This window comes from Urocampus carinirostris, chromosome 12 (genome assembly GCF_059441175.1).
Source record: "Urocampus carinirostris isolate Australia breed hairy pipefish chromosome 12, RoL_Ucar_1.0, whole genome shotgun sequence".
NCBI lineage: Eukaryota > Metazoa > Chordata > Actinopteri > Syngnathiformes > Syngnathidae > Urocampus > Urocampus carinirostris.
The window spans coordinates 12,111,934-12,137,731 of record NC_142360.1 but is presented as its reverse complement, the minus strand read 5'-3'; the positions used below and the strand labels follow the sequence as shown (position 1 = coordinate 12,137,731).

Here is a 25,798-nt window from a genome sequence, read left to right as displayed (position 1 = left end):
TAAATAAAAAAAAGTGTGACGACGTAAAGAACTTTTTGGTGTATCTGATGATGAATCGGACTCTGTAGGACATTACATGAATACATTTTACGTTTTATGTTGATTTTTTGTTCAGTTTACAGCAGGGGCGATTTCAGGTTCAGAGCTTTGTCTGGCAATTTTTTTGTTATTTCACAATTATTTGGGATCATTCAACACTGTTCAAGAGTGTTTCTTCCAATTTGTGAACACCACATTGTCACGGTTGCCATGGCGCCCAATTGGCCCCGCCCGTGTGGCGCCAGCTGCGGCTCATTGACGGATTGGTTTTCGTCTATTTAAGCTCAGTGCTCTCATTTTTCCTTTGTCAGTCCGTCAACGAACCTCTGCCCCGCAAGACGTGGGTTTTTACTCGGTCCTGTTTCCTGTTGGTATTCCCTGCCCGGTATTGTTTCTGTTTATTTTTGTCCTGTTTAATATCGGTTTCCAGTTTCGTTCCCATCTATTTTTGTCCTGTTTATCATTCTCTCCGGTTTTCCTTCCTATCTAGCCTGTCCTGTTTATTATCGATATCCTGTTTCATTATCTAACCTGTCTGTCCTGCCCTGTCCGTATCGACCCCATCCGTCTGATATCAACTCGGGCAATTGGTACCGATCTCGTTGGCCTCTAGTTTCCTATCATTTCCCGTCAGATTGCTGCCCAACGTGCACGACTCCCCATTTCCCGTAAAATAAAAGGCTCATGTGAGTAACGTCACGCGTTTGGGTCCTGATCCTGTTCTGGTTCATGACACACATAACAATTAAACCTGATCCACTGGGTAGCGCTGACTCCCATGTACAGATAAATTAGGAAGAGGTTTTGTGTTTTACCTTATGGTTACTGTGGGTAAGAGACTCTCACCTAAACAAGGTGCTTTTACACGGAAAAGAAACAGTGAATGTCCATGCTGGTGCTGGGAGGATGACCACACACATAGCTCACGCATATGCAACAATTTAGCTAGGCGTATCGTTGCTGCATTTGATTCAATGCAGCTAAAATAAGGATTAATATCTTATAAGTCATGGTATTGGATTGTAAAATTGTTGTTCAACATAGCAAATGTGAATAATTCTCTCACCGTAACACACAGGAGCCGCCACAGACTCCACCGCTATGCGCAAGCAACACGAGACCGAGCTAAAGAGCTGGGATGAGGGCAAGAGCAGTGCTAGGAATCAAATGGACTTACAAGGAAGTGGAGTATTTCACAAGCTGCATTGTTCACATTTTCATTTTGAACTGGTTGCCAGGCAGTCGCAGAGAACACAGAGGCATACAACTCACTCGCTCATTCACACCTCAGGACAATTTGGACCGTCCAATTGACCTGACATGGATGTTTTTGGAATGTGGGAGGAAAGCGGAGTGCCCGGATGAAACCCCTGCAAGGACAGGGAGAACATGCAAACTCCACAGGATCCAATGACCTCAGAACTGTGTCACGGACGCGTTAACCACTCAACCACTGTGCCTCCTCTCGTGCTGTTTTACGTTGTATTTTTTATCCAGCGTTTTTCATCATATTTGAGCCTATCCTGTCCTTTATTAAAGAAAAGAGAGTTTTTAAAATGCTATAATTTTGGGTGGTGCTTTGATTGAAATGGGTGTGTCAGGACCAAAACGTAAGTTTTATTGAAGGAACGAGGAAGGGGTGGGCCCACGATCCGGTGTTCGCTCATGTACTCGGCTTGTGATCCGAACACGGAAGTGGATCTTCCGTAGCGAGCGATGGCGGTGTCAGGGGCGGCAAACTGGTCGGTAGCCAGGACTGGGAGAGCAAGACGTGGTAGGGTCGGAAACGGGTCGTAAGCCGGGACGGGAGAGCAGACGTGGTCAAGATCAAAACAGGTCGTAGCGGGAGACAAACAGGAGCAAAAAAAACGAACAGACATGATTCAGGGTTGAAAAAGCACTTGCCGTGTAAAAACAGAGATTCGCAGACGGACTGACAAAAGGGGACAGATAGGAGTGGGTTTAAATTGGGAAAGGGAGCCAATCAGAGTCCGAGGCAGTTGGCGCCAAAGGAGCGGGCACAGGTGATTCACATTGGTAATAATGACAGGGTGGTGCTTAAGCACCCCTAAAACGGACTGGTTACGCCCATGGTATACAGTGACAATGAACGATTTTAATGTATGTAGCTGCATGTATTCAATTACTTTTGTCACATACAATGATTAGGTTGAGCTGAGAAAAAATGAATAAAAATGTCATGTAGATCAAAATGTAAGGGGTGTGTGTTATACACAAATAAATACAGTAAATTGTCTCCCTTGTGCCTCAAGGAGCTTCTTCCATCGTGCAAGTTGACTTTCACGCAAACGACGTGTTAAAGTGGCTAGTGTTCTCGTCTCGGCGTTTTGTTTACACCTTAAAGGACAGCGCTCGCCGACACCCTCGCCGGCGAGGACTTGAAGTGTCGGGAGGCGCCACAGAGGCGCTAACAAGCGGAGGAAAAAGCAAATGGATGGAAAAACGAATTCACGGAGGAGGAAAGGAGGGATGGAGCGAAGGGATGCAGGGCGGGGGACGGGAATGCTTTGATTCGGGATCCCCATCTCGCCCCATACCGCATGCAGCTGCCAGGCTGATGTATGAGGCCGGAAGAAAGGAGGACACGCTCCTTCAGGCACCCTCCCCTTCCCTCAGTCCCCGGCCCACGCTAGAGGATGGACTGTTAAAGCTCATTTGTGCTACATGTGAGAAGAACACTTCAGGAGGGGACTGTCCAAAGCTGTCCCGTGGAGGATTTGAGTCCAGAAATAGGGGACCATCTTTAGATAAAAGCCTCATCCACATAAAATATTGACCCCACAAAAAATCAACCAAATTGTTCTAGTTAAAGTCGCAAACGATTATTATACAATAGAGCAGTGTCATGATCACTGATGTGAGGCACCTGAGCCTGCTCCTTTGGCGCCAACTGCCTCGGACGCTGATTGGCTACCTGTCACTTTTTGTACCCCCGTCTTCCTGTCACCAGTTGTCAGTCCGTCTGCGAACCTCAGCGTACGCTAAGCAAACTTTTCGACCCTGACTCTCTCCTGTTCTGATTCCCATCCGACCCCTTTTCTGATCTCGACCACGATTTTTGCTCCCCCGTCCCGGCTACTGATCTGCTTTTTCCGCTCTCGACACCGCCATCGTTCGCCACGGAAATACCACTTCCGCGTCTGAGCAACCTGCTCCCCGCGACCAGCGATCTACGGATCGTGTGTACTATCCTTTCCCTTCTTCCCAATAGATCTAAGAGAAACGCACTTAAGTGGGTCCTGTCTTCGTTCTGGTCCTGACACATGAGGTCCTTGACTTCCATTGCAAAGGTTATGGCTTTTCTTGGTCTGCACTTGCCAACCTTTTTCAAGCTGAGAGCTACTTTTTGTTAGTAATAAGCGCAAAGGGCACCAAGTTTTACATACATTTCTAAAATAACAACATATCATGTTATTAATATGTTATAAAAGCTTAATTTTTGGAAGTACATTTCAATAGACTCAGTCAACCACCCCAAAAAACTATTTTACTAGTAAATTACAATGACAAAGAACTGGTGAGTTATTTCCAGAACAGGTTCGCAGGCACCTCAGCTGTCCTTAAGGGGGCCCCACGTTGGAGACCACTGTAAGAGAACATGCTACATTTAAAGTGTATTTAATAATAGAATACACATCATTAATCAACTTATTCAAAGACCAAAAATAACCTTTGATAAGCGAAATCCGTGACATATAAACTTTTTTAAAAATAGAATTATCATAGGATTATATTCTGTATTTAATATATTAGAGTCTATTATATACTAAAACCAAAAAACAAAGCCTTTTTATAAGCTCAAGCAATTGTTTAACAAATAATCAAACTAGATAAATTTTTTTTTTTTTGCTGTACCGTCAAAAAATCGTCAGGGAGACTGTTGAGCCCAGGGGGCATTTACACACATTTATTTTTCAGTTCTGATATTATTACAGCTCGTAAAATTGCATATATTACGATGTGAATTCTATTGGCCAACCAATGTGTCATTTCATATTTGAATCAGTCCCTATTGGCTTGAAGCGAAATTGGTCATGACATGTTTTTATTAAAATAAATCCCCTCATAGGTTTACACAAGCTAAGACCATGAAAAAAACTTTAAATTGACCAAAAGTAGCTAATAGAAGTATTATAAATCATCTGAGGAGTCTGATTCTTTTCAAAGGGGAGTACTTGAGCCTAACAGACGGATTATAACAAAGATCGGCAATTAAAGCAGGAATGCTTTTAGGCGGAATTTTTTTTTTTAATTTGTCGGGATTATCGTGTGTTTTGGAATACTATTTTACACGGTTTGATTCACGGGACTTTTGTGAATGTACCCACACCATATTTGCAGGGAATCGTGTTATGAGTAACATTTCCCAGCACTCGGGTCAGTGTGACACAACACACTCTTTTGTTCAACAGCAGGGCCCGACAGCTTTCACTGGTTTACCCTTGCCGCATCATACAGGTGCCCTGCCCATCCCTTAAAACGCGTCCAAACATCCTAGTATCATTTTACAACACCTCTCCACCAACATGCTGTGATCGTATAGTGGTTAGTACTCTGCGTTGTGGCCGCAGTAACCCCGGTTCGAATCCGGGTCACAGCAAAATCAAACAATACTCTTTGGAAAATATGTTTTTAATGTATGACGTGTACTGGACTATAAGGTGCATGGAAATATTAACATTCTATACATTAATCCCAAAACATTGTATGCAACAAATTCCCGTTGTATGCAATGATTTGAGATTTTGTTCAGCGTTATTTTTCGACTGATCAACTATTGCATTAGTACGTTAGTATGCCGTAAATCCTCTCCTCTCTATCTCTACTCCCTAAGAGACAGCAAGACAAATATGAATTAAAAAAACAAAAAAACCTCAGGTCGAGCATGATGTCAGCACTCCCCCCATCCCCTATTCCTTGAACCTAATGTGTTCTGGTCCAAACAGCTCTGATAAAAAATAAGATAAAAGCAATGTAGGCGCGGTGGAAAATAATCATAAAGACTCTTTATTAGAGAAAATATTCAACTTTTTAAGGACACCTCAAATGATGCACCACAACTTGAAATCAAAACTTGTGCAAGCAAAAATGTTCAAGTAAGGTACAGATGAATTCTGAATAGATTTGTTTTCAATTAAATCCAATTTTTAAATAAAAAACATAGAGCCATTTTTAATGCAATTTAACTTTCATCTATTTTTTTTCTCTGTTTCAGTTTCTGTTGTCTTTACAAAGTAATCATTCTGCTTTAATACAACGTCTTCTGGTTTACATTTGGTCTGCTTCCCATATTTTGCACATCCTTGATTGTAATTCGGAGTGGTGCCTTCTAGTGGATCCTTTCCTTGCTGAAGTTCCATTAACAGTCATATGTTTGATATTTCTCAAATCTATTTTTGCATCATACTGGGAGCAGAAATGAGCCTCAAGTGGGAGTGCATTTTTGCTTAATGTGTATGGGTGTGTGTTTCGTGTTGGCTGCAATAGTGGGGTTTTTCCAGAGCGTGTGCGATTGTCGTATCACTGATGGACACTCGTTGCCTTCATTGGACGGATGAATGGGAAAAGAAGCAAGGTCAGAAAAGCCGAGCCTGTTGCTCGCCACAGGAAGTGCAGAATAGCAGCTGACCTCGCCGTGACTCACGCACACAAATGTACGTTCACTTTTTTGAACGGGGCAGTCCTCTGACTAATACGCTGGCCTGGCAGCTGTATCAACTTTCCCTTCCCACATTTTGTTTTTGTTTGCTGGCATCGTAAACTGAAACCTGACTCAGTTCCCCAAAACCCTTTTTTTCGGTCTTTCACGGCGTTTCCAAAAAACACTTTCAGTGACGGAATACTTCGGAGTAGAACTTGTTGTACTTAGGCCACTTGGACACGAGAGCAGGAGGGGGCAAACTACGGCCCACTGGCCACGTGCTTTAGGGCGTTTTAGTCCAGCCAGCCCGAACGACACCACCAAATATATATTTGTGTCATTTTTTTAATGTGCCAACGTTAAATTAACTGGCTATTTTATTCTGTCCTGCTAATTTTTTAGCACATACCATACATTCCAAACTACGGAACAAAATCTTAATTAAAGTTGTATGCGTATATTTAAGGAAAAAAACTCAACTTTTTTTTGTACAAGCCGCACTGAATTTTGAGCCGCAGGCTTAAACAGCCATAAAAATGAACTAATTCACGTCCATTTCGTAAATTTTAAAAACAACGCAGCTTCCCTGAAATATAGCATAGGTTGGTATCCGAACACATAACCCCACCGCCATAGCCCCCCTTCTCCTGCTCTCTCTCGCCATTCCACTTCACTGGGTAAGAAAAAGAAACAATATGAATAGTGGTATTTCACCAGCGCTCTCCCACTTATTTAACACCTCTCAGAGCCTGATTTAAGCTAAGAGGGTCTACTTTCCCTGCTGATTCTACCAAGCCTGTTCCCTTGGCTGTGGTTTTGCTAGACAGTGCGTAGGGACATTCAGTTCATCCATTCATGCGGGTCACTGATTAGATAATGAATAACTTCGGTAGTCATAGTTACTCTTGCGCTTCACCCGCACTTCTTTGAATTTCTTCACCGTGACATTCAGAGCACTGGGTAGAAATCAAATCACATCAACACCCAGCCCTCGCGGTTCCACTGATCCGCACCAGTTCTAAGCCAGGTGCTACGTGCCGGCCGAGGTGACCCCCGGGGTAGGGCCTGCGAGACGGGGCGGGTCCCTGACGGACACCACCAATTGCATTGCAAGCTTGGCTACTATTGCACAGTACACAAGTTATACTAATACTGTCATGCATCCATCCCCTTGTCTTAGCCAACATGGTGCATAATAGAAATAAACAGAATGTCATCAAAAATTCAACAGAGTAAAAAAATGTCCGCATATCAGCTATGTAATGTACACGATATGGACAACATTTGGATATTGCTCTTACCAAGCAGAAAAAAATAAAATAAGATACCATTTGTATCTTACTTTTGATAAAATAAATACAAAATAAAATAAATAATATTCTAAATAGAATACAGTAAATCACAGTTTTTGGAAAGATTTTCTATCTCACTACCTTTTTATAACCAGATTCATTTCGTTATTGCTCCTCTCACAAGCGATTCGTAGCAGCAGTTATAAATGATCAACTAGAAATAATCCAAATAATCCACAGGGAGTGAATGGCCCGTCCCATCCCGATCCCCCAAATCCCGTCATGTACCGCTCGTTTTGGAAATTAGCTACTGCAAATCTGCATTCCCCCTCCTTGATGGAAAATCCTGCTTCTGTGATTCAAGTAATACATCTTATCTGCAAGCGGGGAAACCTTTGGCACCGTTGATTTCCATCGACGTAACCTTTTGTGAGGAATGCCCCCTTTTCCAATATTTATCCATCTATCTATCTATCTATCTATCTATCTATCTATCTATCTATCTATCTATCTATCTATCTATCTATCTATCTATCTATCTATCTATCTATCTATCTATCTATCTATCTATCTATCTATCTATCTGTCTGTCTGTCTGTCTGTCTGTCTGTCTGTCTGTCTGTCTGTCTGTCTGTCTGTCTGTCTGTCTGTCTGTCTGTCTGTCTGTCTGTCTGTCTGTCTATCTATCTATCTATCTATCTATCTATCTATCTATTCATTTTTTACCCTGGTCATATCCCTCGAGAGGGTTGACCGACAGCAAGACAAACACATACACAAAAACAAAGAAAATGAAAAAAGGGGGAAAAGTAGCAAAAAAAAACAAATTTTGGGGGGTGGGAGGGGTCAATATAAAGAAACAAATTCTAATGAAATAATCTCTATTGTGTTTGAAAACACATGACTGCACAATATACAAGTGTCGAAATGATCTCGGGTTGCACCTTTTAAAGGGGCAGTGTGTAATATTTAGTGCCTCCTAGTGGTACAATTAACTTTCATTCAGTGAAAAAATAACACATTTATTTGGAAAATAGGAAAAAATACATAAATGTTTATTTACAAGAAAAAAAAAGTTGAGAAATGTATTGCTTTTTTACCGTGGAATCCCCGCTTAAGTCGGCGCCATGTTTGTCTGGCATCTGCCGCCACACTGTGCTATGTATGACTGGTCCATGCTTGTACCAGACAACACAGTGTCTTCTTGCGGTCAAATATAACACATTGGGGCTTTAACAAGTATTCATGTGATTTGCACAAGAAAAATACAGAGTTACTATAAATTAAGTCACAAAAAAACAAATAACTGACAAGTTTTTAAAAGTGGACACCTGCAAAGGAGTTTGCTTAGGATGCCAGTTCCTTATTTTGACTAAAGTACCTCACTACTGTTTGTTTCGACTATTATGCAGTGTTTACATCATTGTCACTATCGGCCAATCATGTAGCTGTTGTTTGATTTCCACACCCTTAAGGGCAGATCTGATTTTGTAACCTAAGATTTAATAAAAAGAGAGAGCCCAGGTGAGGAGTTTTAGAACAGGTTGTATTTCCTTAAGCTCTCTCGTATTATCCTTGGAAGTTCAAAATCTGTTGATGTTTCTCTTTATTTTGAGCTTCTACTAAACTATAAACTTAACCCATAGAGGGAAATAAATGTCACATGGACAAATGACACATTTCCACAACGAGGCGATTTCTTTACAATAACCACTGCACTGCTTAGTAGAATAATACAGCAAATACAAAGTAAGCCATTGCATCCAGTAAAATGCTGACTCGCGCTGCCAATTCTAGGAATAAACACCCACACACACAAAAAGACCATTATTAAGATGAAAAGGGTTTTTCCTGAACTAGTGAAAGTCAACACTAAGCATTTTCGAACAATTGACTTCATCTTATTATCTCCACTTCCTGTTTCCTCAGTTAGCTATCACCCTTGACCTCCTTTTACCATTATCGCCCCCTCTCAACATCCATCAGTTTGTCTGTTCGGTCCCTCAAACCGCCGTTCTCTCATTAATAACACACGATTGCTCTGCTCCGATTAAATAATTCACAGCGTGAGGAAGGCGAGCCGACGGGCGGGTTGGTCGAATGATCCAAAGATCGCCGCGAGCGCTCTCTGTGCAGGCTGGTCGGCCACTTTGGGTGGCCTGCCGATAGTTAACGATCGACGGCCTGCGTTTCAAAGTAATCAATGACGGAATATGTGATTCATGAGGGATCCGTTCTAGCCTGAGGGACAATATTAAGTCATAACTGGAAAATTGATGGATAACGGTAAAGACATATGGTATACTTACTTCCTGATCGAAGTGAAATAAAGTGGTACCTCTACTGTGAGCACCTCTACTGTTTTTTTTTTCGTTTTTGTATTAAATACTACCTCGCTTTCCAAAGGAAAATCTAGTTGATTAGCAGTCCCATAGGCTACCACTAGAGACTGCTCAAGACCGCACAACGCCTATAACTGCTAACCACCATCAGGTCGGTCCATCAGGCACCTTAATCCTGAGCCATTGGTTATACCTGTAGCGTACCTGTATTTCACAGGGTGTTCGTTTTGATCCCGTTTTATAGAATCTCCTTTTTGTGACCCTAGCCATGTGTATCAGACAGGGAAATAAGGAATTGTCTGAGAAAAAAAAGATATCGATGACAATTGAAACTAAGCCAGAAATCATTTTTTTTAAAACACAAGAATTGTGTTTATGTGATTCACCAAGGCAAAGAATACAACCACAGCGCTTCACTTTGACTGAGCTTATATTCTATACATGACAATTCAGTTTTTTTGTCTTTTTTAAATCTTCCTCACTTTACGGAGAAAAATCCAGGTCACGAGCAGTCCCCAAGGCTACCACTAGAGACCAATGCTCACTGCCATCAGTTTGGTTCACTTTTCACATGCACTTCCTGCCATCAGGCTCCTGATTCCGCACCTTTGGTTATACCTGTAGAGTACCTGTTTTCTACAATAGGTTTGTTTTAATGGCATCTCTTGAATTGCATTTTATTGCAACTCCTTTTTGCGAGTTTTTGTAAGGTTGTTGATTAAAAAAAGGAGAATGTTGACAATTGAAACAAAGCAAGACATGGTAAAAATAACACGAGCACGGTTTTTATCTGAGTGACCGAGCCAAGGAGTACAATTGGGAAGCAGTGAGTGCTGATCACAAAGCTGACAGACAACTCACTCGCTCATTCACACCTCGGAACAATTTGGACCTGCCGATTAACCTGACATGCGTGTTTTTGGAATGTGCGTGGAAACCGGAGTGCCCGGAAGAAACCAATGCAAGCACGGGGAGAACATGCAAACTCCACACAGGAAGGTTCGATCTCATGCTCTCAGAACGGTGCCGCACACACGCTAACCACTGCGCCGCCGTGCTGCCCTAATTATTTGATAACAGGGAAAAATGTACCCATTACACAAGCAATTCGAGCTACGTGATCAAAATTGTATGCAGAGGTACTACTGTGTTGGAACTTTCTGCTGTTAAAAACACACTATAATTCCAAAATGCATACTTTTTCTGAAGAACACGGATAAAATCAACCCTTGTAGAGCATAATACGGTAGCCGCCAGTAAAGTCCTGTTGCTCTTGTTGTTTTCTTGTTGGTTTGTTGGAGTGTCTGCTCCAGACGCTCTCGCCTCGTTCCACTTCGCCTCATCCGGACAAGCTCAGTCAAGTGGAAAGCGAACACACAAACCGCGCACACGCTCGGCTTTGTGTTATTGAGACTTTTCCTCGGTCTCATTTATCCCAAGTAACTTCTTGACCTGTTTGTGGCAGAGCTAAGAGTATTTCCCTGATTTTCTCAGTCCGAAGTTTCAAATCAATTTGGATTTCCGGCAAAAAGTAAAGCAGAAGCTTCCTCTTGACATTCTGTCTGAGTTACCGGCGATCAATGTTTTCAGTCTTTTTTGTGTTCTCAAAAAAGGGGGGAGATGCTTCCAAGTAAAAGTATTGGTTTGTTTCTGCAGCTTCTATTGTTTTTCCTCGTTGAGGTCGAATAACGAGCGGTGGAGGATAGGGCTGCCGCAGACTCAAAACCATCAGTTCAAATCTCACACTAGAAACAGTACTATTTTGAAGAGCAAATTCCCAACCATCATCTAAAAGCATACATTTTAACATCACACTTACCAAAAATCCTGACCTTAATACAGAGTCAAAACATTGTCCTTATTTGAAAGTATTAGACTAACACAGGGGTTGGCATGCCAAAATGCTGAAAGAGCCATATTGGACCCCCAAAAAATGTTTGGAGCTGCAAAAAAATGTTAAGCTTTATATAAGTCTACACCTAAGTCATATCCTTTCGATAAATACTGAATACACCCTAACCCTAACCCTCACCCTAACCCAGGGTGCCACTAGGAAGTGCCAAAGAGCGATTTGTTGCCGACTCCCAGACTAACAGAATCAACATCTTTGTCAGATAGAAAGTTAAAAAAGATATATATTTTTTGTGTGACGTGTGTGCATTGATTTGAATTGTTTTTGGTCAAAGTACCTGAAGTATTTCTACTGTGTATCAGTGCGTATTGTAGAATAATGCTATTCAACCATTGTGCCGCAGAAAAATGTATAATTTTATCTTTCTATAAAAACATTGCATTGCTCATTTAGCTTATTTAAATTGTGAATTTCTTATTTTACATAAAACAAATTAAGTCAAATGTGTTCCACTGGTAGATTTTTTTGTGCATAAGTCATAGTTTTGTTATTTTTATAGAAAAGACAAAATTAAAATAACAAAAATATAGAAAAAACACAAAATACAGATGAATTAATGACCACATTTTTGCTAATTTTGTTTATTGTTTACATGTTTTTTTTCTGGAAAACCAAGACAGAATTTTAGAAAAACTTGAAAATCAGGTTACAAATATAGTAAGTCACAACATTATAATAAGATTACTAACCTAAATGAATAACCTGTTATACATTTGAGCCACAGTGACCACAAATGATAAGAAAAAATATATACTGTCAATAAAGGCAACATGACAATTCAAGTAAGGGGAGGCAAAAGAGGTAGACTGAATCCGTTGGGCGGATCCCTCATCGCATAACACAAAGAAAAAGAAACCAAGAACCAATGTTATGATTACTCATGAATTTCAACTGTGCCCGCTCGTTTGGCCCCAGCCGCTCCTGGCTTCCTGATTGGTTCCCCGTTATACTTAAGCTCTGGCCTTTCACTCGCCTGGTGTCAGTCCGTCAGCGGACCTGTTTTCACAAGGCAAGCATTTTTGACTCTGACTCCCGTCTGTCCTGTTTTGTCACCCATTTTCCACTTGTCCGTTCCTGATTTCCCCGTTTGTCTCCTGTTACGACCCGTATTTCGACCCCGACCACGTTTCGATCTCCCGTCCCGGCTAACGACCCATTTTTTGACCCCGACCACGTTCTGATCTCCCGTCCCGGCTAACGACCTGTTTTTCCGTCCAAGTACGCTACGATCTCACGCTCCGGATGATCCACTTACGCATTCGGAACACGCTCCGATCCCGTGAGCGGCTTGCTTCCCGCGCCCAGCAAACACCGGATCGTTGGCCCTGACTGTCCTCTATATTTCAATAAACTTGAGAGTAAACGTTACGCGACTGGGTCTACCATTTGTGCTGGTTCTGACAACAATGATGGATGGAATATTTTTAAAAAGTCAACAAGAGAGAAGCCTGGCCTAGTCCTCTTAAATGAAATACCGATATTTGGGTTTTCTTCTGTCTCGGTCCCTTAAATTGAGTTAATTGGTCAGGCTCAGGCTGGGTCAGACTTTAAAACCAGCTGGGTTGAGCTGGAATTTTTAGGCTCGATCTTACCTCCAACTAATAAGATCCATGAGTGGTATTGGTAAAAGTGACAACAAAAAAAATTTAGTTTCATGTTGGTTTGAAAAAATGATGTCTGGTCCAATCCAACTCATACCCTGCCCATTCTTTGTATGAACTTGATATCTCTGACTTGAAACATTACTTTGAAACCTTGTTCGGCAGTCAATGGAGATGTTAGGTTCAAAATAGAGGTATATAGTGAAAACATCCACATCATTTTTCCTTCTTGTAAACTTGTTTTTTTGTTTTTTTAAGGTAATCTCTTCTGGAGCAAACAAACAGTCCCTGCTTTCATGCCGGGAATGAAATGTAAATATTTAAGTCCCTTCAATCTTAAACTTAAGCTGCCGCCACTGCGCATAAGCTGTACTTTTTTTAAACTCCTTTTAAATCCTGTTGCTGAGTTGTGGCCAAATATTTGCATGCCTGTGATCAAGTGCGGGCAACATACACCCACACTGCTACGCACGCACAGTAACGTTTTCATGTATTTTTCACCAAGTAAATGTTGGAAGATGAATGGCAGCCACACGTCTGATGTCCAAAAAGGAGCTTGGGACATTCAGGGGAGACTGCACACTACTTTAAAATGCTCTTTTAATAAGTAAATATGCAAATAGTGTCATGATGCCTGATCACCTGCGGCTGCTCGTTTGGCGCCAGCCGCTGTGAGCTACCTGATTGATTCCCTGTCCTTTTTGAGCCCAGTCCTTTCACTCGCCTGTTGTCAGTCTGTCAGCGAACCTCTGTTGTGACAAGGCAAGCATTTTGTCCCTGACTCCCGCATGTCCCGTTTTTGCACCTGTTTTTCCACCCGTCCATTCTTGATCTCCCTGTTTGTCTCCGGCTCCGACCAGTTTTTTGATTTGGACTACGTCTGGTCTCCAGTGCTGGCTTATGACCCGTTTTTTAATCCTGACCACGTTTTTGCTCTCCTGTCCCGGCCATCAAGCTGCTTTTTCCGTCCTTGACACAGCCATCTCCCGCTACAGAAGATCCACTACCGTATTCGGATCACAATCCGATTGCATGAGCGGCCTGCTTCCCGCGTGCAGCGAGCACCGGATCGCGGGCGCTGGCTGCCCTTCCTCTTTCTATCAAAACACTTGTGGTATACGCTACGCATTTGGGTCCTGATTCGGTTCTGGTCGTGACAAAAAGGTGAGTAAAGTAAGGAAGGGCAGGCAGGCAGGCAGGCAGATAGGAAATATTACACGAATGTCTAATCTGGGGATATTATCACATTTCAAAGCAAGCTATTTTATATTATTTTACATATAATTCATATTAGCCCTGTGACTGGCTGGTAACCAGTTCAGGGTGTCCGTTGCCCGAAAATAGCTGGGATGGGCTCCAGCACCCCCGCGACCCTACTGAGGATAAGCGGTGCAGATAACTGATGGATGGATAATTTATATAAAATACAAAATAGGACAAAAATGTAACCATAATTAACTCGTAATTCCTCGTTTATCCTTTTGTTATATTCTATACGGGGACCTGTGATGGGCCAAAGTAGAAACTTTTTTTTTTTATTATCACAATTATCATTAAAGTAATTTACTGAAACCAAAGGACAAACCCTTTTGACAGGCTCAATTATTTGTTTAAAACAAAAGTACAGTACAAACATTTTTCTGTTCATTTTAACAAATAATTACTGTAGCATCAAATATTAAGCGGGGAGCCTGTTAAGCCAGTAAGAATGCAGAACCCAACACGATGTAAATCCGTGAAGTAGGCGAAACCAATACCAATAAAAATACCTTGTGATACAATAGAATGCAGATAATGTGCTTGAGGCTCAAGCATCATGACATACATACATTGAGCCTTGAACTATTTCCCTGTATAATCCGTGTATGGATTCCTACAATTGTCAACTGCCCAGCCTGAGGAAATTACTGTATGTATCCGTGTTTTACCCACACCCCCCATTTTTGATTGAAAATCGATATAACATTTTGTTTCACTTATTTTCAGCTCAAACTTTGCGGTTGGATTCGAAGAGAATTAAACCAGATTTACGACGGTCAGCGTGAGACAGACAGTCTAATGTCTGTTCATGTCATCTATATCACTAGTGGTCTTACCACCGCAACCCAGGTTTAATTAATGATTGAATAAATATGGCTAAAACTCATGTATAACACACACCTACATTTTTGAGTCCTTTTTTTGGGTAAAAAAAGCGACTTATACACAACTAAATAAGGTGTTTTTGACAAGTCAATAAACTGCTGACCTTTGAACTTGTTTTGTCCGCACATTCAAATACCACACAATGGAGAAGAGTGCACAAAACCTCCAATGTGGAAAGCAGAAATGCATGTGTGTGTGTGTGTGTGTGTGTGTGTGTGTGTGTGTGTGTGTGTGTGTGTGTGTGTGTGTGTATGCATGGGTATGCAGTACGTTCGGGATGTGCACGTGTGTGTGATCACAGACATCCAAAATGCGTGCGTGTCTGTGTATATGTGGGCTGCTGAGCGATTGCACCTAATCCAGCCCCACTCTCAGTCTTTGCAAAAGCCCACATCAGACCCAAATGCCCCACCCAACTGCACCCTCCTTTCAATCTCCATTGTGGCTAAAACGGCAGCATTACTCTTAAACAACCCCCAACTACCAGAGAGGGATTATTACTCCATCTGTGTATGTGTGCGCGTCCCTACGTGCATGTGCGGCACTGACCGTTGACGATAGCCTGTCCCTGTTCCAGCTCATGCGGAATCTCCACCGTGTATTCCTCCTGCGAGAAGCCTCTCACGCATGCTGAAGGCGGCCCGCCCAGGACCGACACCTGTGTGAAGCAGAAAACAGGCTTGCAATGAAATAACAAGAAAAAAAAAACATGGAAGACTTTAACTGCTCTCTTGACTTTAAGTCAATGCTCCCCCATTTGCATTCCATTTTCCACAAAAAATAGCCAAGAATAAGACAATTTGCTTAATTCCTAATTAAAAAACAAACAACACAAAACCATTGTGAATTTTTCAATAAAAACTTCAAAACGAACCACCAAAGCGGCCATTAATTGACCGGACAGTCACCCGAACACCAACAAACCAATTACAACAATTCAGCAAAAGAATTTACCACCAGAGCAATTAACCAATTTAACCAACCAACCAACCAACCAACCAACCAACCAACCAACCAACCAACCAACCAGCCAGCCAGCCAACAAACCAACCCTTCAACATAACCAGAACAATACATAACCAACAAACCAATTACCTATTGATGCACATTAAACCAATATCCGCCAATGCAATTAACTAATCTCACTTTCAAAACAAGTTCTACTCAGACCGTTTTGACCAATACCACTGTTGCCAACCCATCTAATGAGCTGACCAAAAAACAACCAAGAAAAACAACCAACCAATTACGTTTGTATGTGCATTCAACAATTAAGAGCCAATGCAACTAACCTTGCTCTTGAAACAATCTAAACAATTTCTACCCAACCTTTGCGCCAACTAAAAAAAAACAACTAATAAACTAACCAAGCAACCGACCCAATGACATTCATATGTACGTTCAATTATTAACAGCCAAAGCTAATGCAATTCAACTAACTTTGCTCTCAAAACAATGTCTACATAGACCATTCCGACCAATACAACTGCTGCCAACCCACATATTGTCCACCCAAAAAACTAACAATTAACTGTTCAACCGTTTAACCAAACAGCCAACCAACGAACCCCAAAAAACAACCAAAAAAACAAACAATTACATTTATATGTATATTCAACCATTAACAACTAATGCAACTAATTAACCTTGCTTTCAAAATTATTTTACATAAATCATTCTGGCCTATACCCCTGTGGCCAACACACCTGTTGCGCCAACCCCCAAAACAATTAACCGACTGACCAACCGAGCAACTGACCACCAATTAACCAACCAAAGCAACCAAACAACCAACCAACCAACCAACTAACCAACCGTCCAAAAACACAACAACAAAAACAATCAACCAACCAATTACCTTTTTATGTACATTGAACCATTAACCACCATGGGAACTAGCTACTCATAAGGATAAAAACTAAGCTTGTCACCAACTAACTGCTCAGCAGGAGTCTTGTCACGGTTATGCTTTTTTTTCTTTTTTTTTTGGTTTAGTGTTTGTGTTCATGTTGTGTTAAGAAATGACGCCTGTGATGTCAGGAAATGGAAGCTGTTGCACTATGGGAAGTAAGCAGCCAAATGCGAAGCAACTAAAGCCCCCCTTGGAGAAATAATAACTGCGCACGCAACTAATGAGGTCAGATCATTGTGATGATCATTAGTGTCTCCTGTTGTTTTCAACATGGATCGTGGTAGCCCCCCTTCCCCCTCCCCATTCGTCTGACATGATTGCATGTAAAGCATCTGTTGCAGCTTGTTACGGCGCTAATGGGTTTGCAAGCGGGTGGTTGGGCGATTAAGTGTCTGTGTCCGGGTGAGGGGGCAGCGTAGTTGCGGCCACTGATTTGCTTCCACTTAACCCAAAAACTTGGATTTAGCATGGCCGGATTATGTCAGCGGGAAGTCGACTCGCAGATGGACAGTCGACGAATGGACCTGGTCCCCGAATGAAGATTAGATAAACTGAGCAAACCTAAGCAAGACTACCTTAACTTTTTTTATGGTTAACCTACCATGCCGCACTAAGAAAATAGTACTCTTAGTTAGGATTGCTAAATGATTTGTAGTAGGGTGGCAACAGTTAGTCGACCTTTTTGAAAAAAAATGATAATAAAAATAATTGATAATTAATTCCATTGTGGAATATTGTCACCAGACACGTTTTTCAACAAAGAGAGACATCCGTTTTATGAAAATAATGATTCAATAGCGTCTCTGTCTCCAGTGGTAGCATACAGAAACGACGGCAGTGACATCAAGTACCCGTACAAAAACTTCTAAAGTTTGGGAGCATTTTATCGAGACACAGTGAACTAAAAGATTACTTGCGAAGTTTGTAAAGCACACCTTATGGCAGTCACTCTGATGCATTAACATTTAAAGAGAGCAGTCAGGCAGTTGAACAAAACTGAGTCTGACATGCCTCTGTAAGATTCAAGTAACATTCAAACCAATATGGTTTTGATTACATTCATTGTCTATGTGTATATTTCCCTAGGAAATAGGGTTATGCCAGACTGTTTGAAATTGAATGCACGCAGTCTAAAGAACAAACGTCAGAATCTTTGAGCTCTTTTTTAACAAACTTTGCAGTGAATATAATTCACAAGATGCCAGTAAAATTTATTTTATTTGCTATTCTACTGCTGCTCATGAGCCTGTTCTTGGTTCAAGCAGGGGTCAAGAACCTATGTGTATTTTCATTAGTACATATGTCTCACATGTAAAATGTTACTTCTGCAAATTTTCTTTGAGTCATTTTGATCATGTTACTGGCGAAGCCTAGTCAGGCACATACAAAGCCAAACCACTACTGGTTTGGCTTTGTCCAGTACATTTAGGGCACAGTCTAAATTAAAGTTTACAGTCAAGGTGTCACACCAAGAAACCCTGTTTTGGCTGTGCTTCTCCAGGGAATCCTTTATATGCAAGCTTAATTGTATATTCACTGCTGAGAGACTTCATGATGGTAAGCCACAGAACAAACTATAAACACCCAAACACAGAGCCAAGCCCCAGAGTAATTTGATTTGTTCAGTAGGAGGGGTGGGCGGATCTCTGCACGCATAGCACGCGCCCCTCTCTTGCACACGCTCATCGCGCGAAAGGGAAATATATCCAAACAATTTTCTTTTGTATTTTGTGGCATGTTGACAAAAGAACTCTGCTCGCACCTTGTCTTGAAACCAATATTTATGGAAAAAAAATGAAGGTCAAAATGAGCTTCAATGATCTTAAGTAACTGCGGGACAAGTTCAATGTGGTATATGAGTTGAACTGGGCATTAGGCTCTGTCATTATTCTTATTTCATCAATGTTATCAAATCATCTAACGTCCCACATTAAAAAAATTAGCTGAGGGAGTAGTGTAGTACAGCCACTGATTTGCCTCCACTTAAGCCAAAAACTTGGATTTAGCATCGCAAAAGGGTAGGTTTGCCGGTTTTGTTGAATTTTGTCTTAAAATATATGGTATGGCTCTTTTTCAAAACATAAATCATCAAAAAATTTGCTTTTACAGCTCTTTGAGTTTTCGACCCCTGGTTTACAGGGATAAAAAAATGGTTACTCGATTTTAATGTATTATCGATTTGCCTTTCCCTAACAAAAAGGGGCAGGGGTTTTATTTGTGGATTTACATCTTTACTGACCGAGCACTGTGCCTAGTTGGTTTTGGGGAATTATTATTTAAATTTTTATGAATTGGCTGTATGTTCAACAAAATATGTATTTATCATTGTATCCATTTTTCCTGTGTTAATTATCGTTTGCGACATAATTAAATCAACTGTATGCTTTAAGAAAAATTGAATAATTATCCAATTATTCGACTTATTACTTTAATAGTCGGTGACCAGTTGACTATTAAAATAGTTGTTGGTTTCAGCTCTCATTTGTAGTTGGTGGACTGTCGACTGACCAGTGTGGACAGAACTACCAATTATAACTAGAACAAATGCGGTGAGTTATCCAGCTAAACATAAGTATTCCACATTATTGGTTAATTAATGCTGGTCAAAATAGAATGGGTAGATAGATGGATTAAATATACATGAAAAAAAAACACATATATACATATATATAGTATCGAATTACTAAATTAGTGCAGAACAAAAAAACAGTCCAAGTAGAACCTAAATTAATCAGCGTCATTATGCAACGTGAGCAAAGTATCTGTGTGCTTGCGTGTGTGTGGTCATCAGTATGTGATGCGATCCCACCCTCAGCCTCAGTGCAAACAATAAAACAATGGCATGTCAAATAAATGACAGGATCACCATGGCAACATCCACATCATCACGCTCTCATATCAGCAGCCAGCAGCCATTCACTCATCTTACTGTACAGTACCCTAAACATCATATCATGCTAAGCTGCTCTCAGATCAGCCTCATCACCGTCACACTGTACTATCACCAAAAAGGATGCAGACGTCCTATCTGTGTGCTCAAATCCGCGTGCGTACCTGCAGCAGCGCCGCCAAGAGCGTCCAACAGATCCACATTGGCCACATGTCGAGCTTGTTTCTCGGGATCCTGCGTCCCTCCGGCCGCCCTCCTCGCCTGCACTGTGAGCTTTTGCGCTCAGCAGACGAGCCAGACACCCACCGAGTGAGCGCCCGCATGCCTATTCCATCCTCCTCCTCTTTCTCCGCCTCCTTCATACGCCCCACTCTCGCGCCCCCTACTGCTCAGAATAAGGAACACAAACAGAAGTTTTTTCCCACCGTCATGCAAGGTTGATAGTTACCAATTTAAATTTTAAATATGCATATTTTTTTCTCGATTATGTTCCGTATTTTTCGGACTGTAAGGTGAACCGAAAAACCCCAGAGTAGTCAGAAATTTTAAAGAGCAACTTCTCAACTGATGTGCCTTACATAGTGCAGAATACGGTGGATAAGATTGGCAATACAACATAAAGTTTTACGGTGTACTACTGTATTTATCGTAAAAAAACACAGCCAACAATAATTGCAAAGTACTGTATGCAACACGAATCGGACCCGGCGGGTTTGCGGTGCCGAGATCAGCAAAATCTTGCCAGCGGGCCACAAGTGATAGAGTTGACATATGGTACAAGATACAAAAGAGAGAAAAGGAGAATGGAGAAAATAATATATTTCGTCCTGAAATATATACAGCTAGTATACGCAATGTTTGATTTATCATCAGATAGACCGAAAGTGGTTTTCCTCGTCGTGCTTTTTTGCGTTTATTTACAACTTTCTGTTTTCTCCTGTCATGATTGCCAAAAGGAAGACACCTGGGGCAATCGTTTGGCGCGCAGGACCGCGCTCTCTGATCGGCCGGCACTCCCCTCTTAAGCTGTCAGCACCCAGAGGGGAGTGTCAGACCGTACTTGTGTCTCTCTGTGTGTTTCGCCAGATTACCAGTACCAAAGACTTCTCCTGCTTGATTCCTGCCTGCCTCCTGTTTCGACCTGTTTCTGTGCCACGTTTACGATCTACTCTCCTGCCCTGGCCATCGATCTGCCCGCGAAGCTGTATCGATTCTGCCTACCTGTCACGGAACTGCCATTCCGTCAGACGCTGCTTATGACCGACAAACGCTCCCTGGTTGCTCCCCAGTGTTTTTTCACAGACCATGGCTCCAACAACCTTGCCCAAATAGAATGCCAGACAACACAACAACGGGCCATTATGCTCGTAAAAACATATATGAAAAAATACTATGTTTTGTGCCTTATGATTTGGTGAACAGGGGCAGCACGGCAGCGCAGTGGTTAGCACATGTGCGGCACAGTTCATGTCATGGGAACCTCCTGTGTGGGTTCAAATCCAGCTCCAGACTTCCTGTGCGGAGTTTGTATGTTCTCCCCGTGCTTGCGTGGGTTTCCTCCGGGCACTCCGGTTTCCTCCCACATTCCAAAAACATGCATTTCAGGTGAATTGGCCGGTCGAAATTGTCCCTATGTGTGAATGAGCAAGTGAGTTGTCTGTCCCCGTGTGCCCTGCGATTGGCTGGCAACCAGTTCAGGGTGTCCCCTGCCCACTGCCCGATGATTGCTGGGATGGGCTCCAGCACCCCCGCGACCCTACTGAGGATAAGCGGTGCAGCTGATGAGATGAGATGAGATGAGATTTGGTGAACCTTTCTGTGGTAAAAATGCAGTAAAAAGATCAATAAACGGGGTGCTTGTGTGACATTTCTCAAATTATCCTCTTCTATCATTTATTATCCCAAATAGCTACAAATACTGAAGCACTGCATATTATAGCTTACGTCATTTATTGCAGCAAATTGTTTGGCATTCTGCGGAATGTAGCAAGGTGTACCCCACTATAACACAGTTTATCACTTTACCACTCTGTAACAAATTGTAGTGAAATGCAGTGTGTCGTTGAAGAATGTGAGCTTGAATGCAAGGCTACTGTACACATTTTGAAATCAATACTTTTCTCCTCAAAAAATAAATTGAAGCACAGAGTCGGAAGAAATGCCAAAAGTTTTCTGTCCAGATCACAGAGGTGAAGGAGATGCTTTCATTGAAACTTGATGAGAAGCATCGTGGGCTGCATTCGGTCAGATTTCTGTGGCGACATTACAGAGGTAACGTACTGACGGCAGCTACATTTTGACCCTTATGTGATGCCTCGAAGATGCATTTTCTCAAATCTCAATAACCATTTCCATCGTCATTATAATCAGCTCTTAACTTCTTTTTACACTGGCACATAGAGGCTAAACCGCCATGAGTGCACTTTTCAAAGCATACATGCGTGATGATTGAGGACATCGGGAGAGCTGCAGGAGATTCTGGCTGCTTCAAAAAAAGAGGAAAAAAGATGAAGTAAAATGTCGGATTTGGGACGCGGCGACAGAATACAAAGAACAGCTTTGAAAGTGTGATGGGAGGAGGAAGAGGAGGAGAAAGACGGGGACGGTGATGCTGTGATTTGGCTCACGCGAACGCTGGATGGGGATTTGGACCAGACGAAAAGAAAAAAATTGGCCAACAGCATCAATAAGGCGAAGAAAAGGTGTGTGTGTGTGAAATGCTGAAGTGTTAGTAGCCATGAGTGTGCATGTGTGTCCCACAGCGTGTGTGCGCTCACAAACTCATCGTCTTTTTCGCGAGTCTGTCTATTTCTCCTCCTTATCTTCTTTTACATTCTCCTTCCTTCCTCCCTCATTTTCTCTTTTAAGTAATCTTTTCTCTCCCAGATTGTTGTGTTTGGCCGCAGGCGTTTTCCTCTTCATCTGCTCGCTCCCCCGATGCTTTCTTCACCGCTTGCTAGCTCCTCACACAAACTCACAAACATGTCATATGCAGTTACTGGACAATTCACACACACACACACCCAAATATACTGCCACCAGGTGGCCAAGGTGTACATACCAAAAGGAGCAGCACAATGTGAAGTGAAGCATGGCCAGATATCCTTCTTCTTCTCTTCCTTTGATCTAATCCTTGATGCTCTGTTTTTTTTCTCTGCTCGCTCGTCTGTTTCCCTGATTACTTTGTGCTCTCCTCAACGCTCACCAATGTCAACTCCAATTAGACCACAATGGCAGCCTAGTATGCATTTGCGTGGTGTATGTGCCTGAAGTGTTAGTGCATGGGAATAGAGAACCTCGGGGCGGCAGTGCTTTATAATGTCAGAACCCCTGTCAAGATCCGAGTCAACAACCAGGGCAATGACCGTGCTAGGAAGCCATCATCAAACCAAATTGTCAACCAAGTCAAGGACGAATGTCAGAATAAAGTCAAGAACAGCCAAAAACAGAGTCCCAGATCAGGTCAATTATGGCAGCAACACCAAAAATAAAGCAATGACAAGTTTGGGAATCAGGCAAAGAGATTAAATGTCAACAATTGGTCAAGGAAACATTCAAGAACGCTGACCGTAATCCCCAGAAGAAGAAAATCCAGCCTTAGATGAAGAACCTACTCGAATAAAAGACCAGTATACGATAAAGCGCCAGTCAAAATCTATGCCAAGACCCAAATCAAGGCCCTTTCCAAGAATACTTTCAAGAACAAATGAACAAAGGTGAGAACTACAAAAAAGGCCTGGCAAAAAGTAAACCTAAAGCCAAGTCAAGAATCATGAGAAGCCACCAAGAAAGAAAAACCTGTTCAAGAAAAGACCAAAGAACTATGGCGAAATCCGATCAAGGATTAAAAGTATTAAAGACAAGAACCGAATTAAAAGGAAATTAACCCAAAAACGTTAAGCGGAGGTTTACAATAAAATCTGGAATAAGGTATATACCCAGTCAAAACGTTTGTATAAAATAGAATGAAAAACCAAGTAAACCATCATTCAAAGATTAATACAAAGGAACCAGACAATGGCAAATCAATTCATAATTAGAGAATTACCAAAAGGTTTATAACCAAGCGCAGGCAAGATCTTAAGCCCTAGCTGGAATCCGAGACCGACACAAATTTTGGCCAGGATCAGGCCTAATTTGTCAATCATTACATCTGTCAAGAAAAAGGAACAGGTCAAAAACCTGTCAAGAAAAAAAGTTAAGAACCTTAATGTCGAGATCCAAGTCAACAAATAGGCCAAGAGTGAGTTAATTCCTGTTTCAGATTCCTGTCCGAAAGGATAGAGCGGGTCGATAATCGTGTTTTTACTTCAAACATGCCCGAACACGCAAACGTGTTGTGGTGCAACAAAATGGGCCATCTTGACACCCACACCCATCAAATAGAAACATCTACAGAAAAAAACACATAAAAAGTTGAAAAAAGAGATGTGAGATTGAAAGCGCTTACTTATTCAGAGCTGACTGAGTATGTGAGACGTCGAAGTGGGACACGCTCTTCTTTCATCATTCGGCAGCCGCCTGCACTGTAAAATGGAAGATTCCATATTAAAAAATATATATTTCAACCAGGGATTTGATTGGGTACACCTTGAGCATCAGGGACGGATTCATTTCTCTATAGGACACACAGTGCTCATAATTTTCCAGGCGTCTTGAAAACATAATCAGGAGACTGCGTGACTGACAAATAAAATGACTTGCTGCTTATCTGACTGAAGTACAAACTTACTCACTGTCTGACTGACAAAGTGACATTCTAATCTGACTGAATGAATGAATGGGCTGACTAACTTGTTCACAACCGGCTAATTGACTGGAAGGACAAATGATAAGAATGGCTCAATGACCAACTGACATTACAACTGGACAAGTGATCAATGTGGATGCCAAGTCTATAGTTCAGTCTAATTGTCATAATTATGATTAGTTGCATCAAGAGTTCACTAAGTGACTAAAAGATTGATGACTTAACCGATAGTTTGGAAGCAGTCTTTCCGGGCGGAAAAGAAAAGGACGGAACTGGGAGGATGGGGATGTAGTGTTTGTATTGCCGTTAGTCACCATGACGACTTTGCCCTCTCGAGTGCGGTGGACATCTTTCATCCCACCCCCTGCCCTCACGGTCTCATCCATCATTGCCGCCAGCCAGTCGGTGGAATTAACGACCGCGCGTGAATCAAAGTTTTCCTGCAGGATATCACATTTGCACATAAAACTAAATCCTTTTTTTTTCAATCTGTCACGAGACATGAGATGGATGCCCACTCAAAACCAGACCTTCCATGTTGGGAAACAGTGAAACACCACAAAGCCTTAAAATAACAATGCATAATCCTTCTTTTGTCAGACAACACTTTAAATCAGTGGTCCTGTACTGGTCTGACTTGAAGACCCACCATCCCACCCTATTGACAAACTGCCGCCCTAATAAAGAAAACATTTACACTTTGCAAATTTATAGAAAGGATTGTGCAGTTTAAAGCCTAGATAGCAGAATATATTCACTTCTTTCAAGAAACAAAATGACAAGCAAAATCAAAATGACTTCTAGTACTGTATATACCTGCATATAAGTGTCAAGAACTGGAACAGGAGAAGAACCCAAACGCATGACGTTTCTCACACGAGCTTTTATTTTACGGGAAATGGGGCAGTCATGCACGTTAAACATTAAACGCCAGTAAATCGGCGATCGTTAGGTGAGAGAAGAAAGACAGAAGTCTGGCGTGGAATGACAGGAAGCCAGAGGCAGACAAGATTGATACCAATTGCTTTAGCAGATATCGGACAGATGGAGCGATACCGGACAGGACGAGACAGACAGGATTGATATTAAAACTGGATATCGAAATTAAACAGAACAAACTAGCTGGCAGCACTCGGGCGGGGCCAATTGGGCGCCATGGGAACCGTGACAATAAGCCTGCATACATGTAAGAAGAACCCTTAAAACTGCTTTAAAATAGCCAAATGCTAAAATAAATACGTAACCAAATTTAT

The 25,798-nt window shown here is 41.8% G+C and overlaps 1 protein-coding gene and 1 non-coding gene across 2 annotated transcripts in view; one reads left to right on the top strand and one right to left on the bottom strand.

The window, feature by feature from the left end:
* LOC148354954 (cadherin-2-like) overlaps positions 1 to 20,099 on the bottom strand; it is an 87,858-nt gene extending 67,759 nt beyond the window's left edge. The window contains exons 1-2 of the mRNA XM_088348936.1: positions 19,960 to 20,099; positions 15,543 to 15,651 (exon numbers count right to left, since the gene is read on the bottom strand). Coding sequence (XP_088205062.1) covers positions 15,543 to 15,651; positions 19,960 to 20,007 — 157 coding nt within the window. The 5' untranslated portion in view covers positions 20,008 to 20,099. The remainder of the gene's footprint in view (positions 1 to 15,542; positions 15,652 to 19,959) is intronic.
* Positions 4,589 to 4,660, top strand: trnah-gug (transfer RNA histidin (anticodon GUG)). Its single transcript has one exon. It is a non-coding gene; the product is annotated as a tRNA-His (tRNA).
* Positions 20,100 to 25,798: the final 5,699 nt, after the last annotated feature.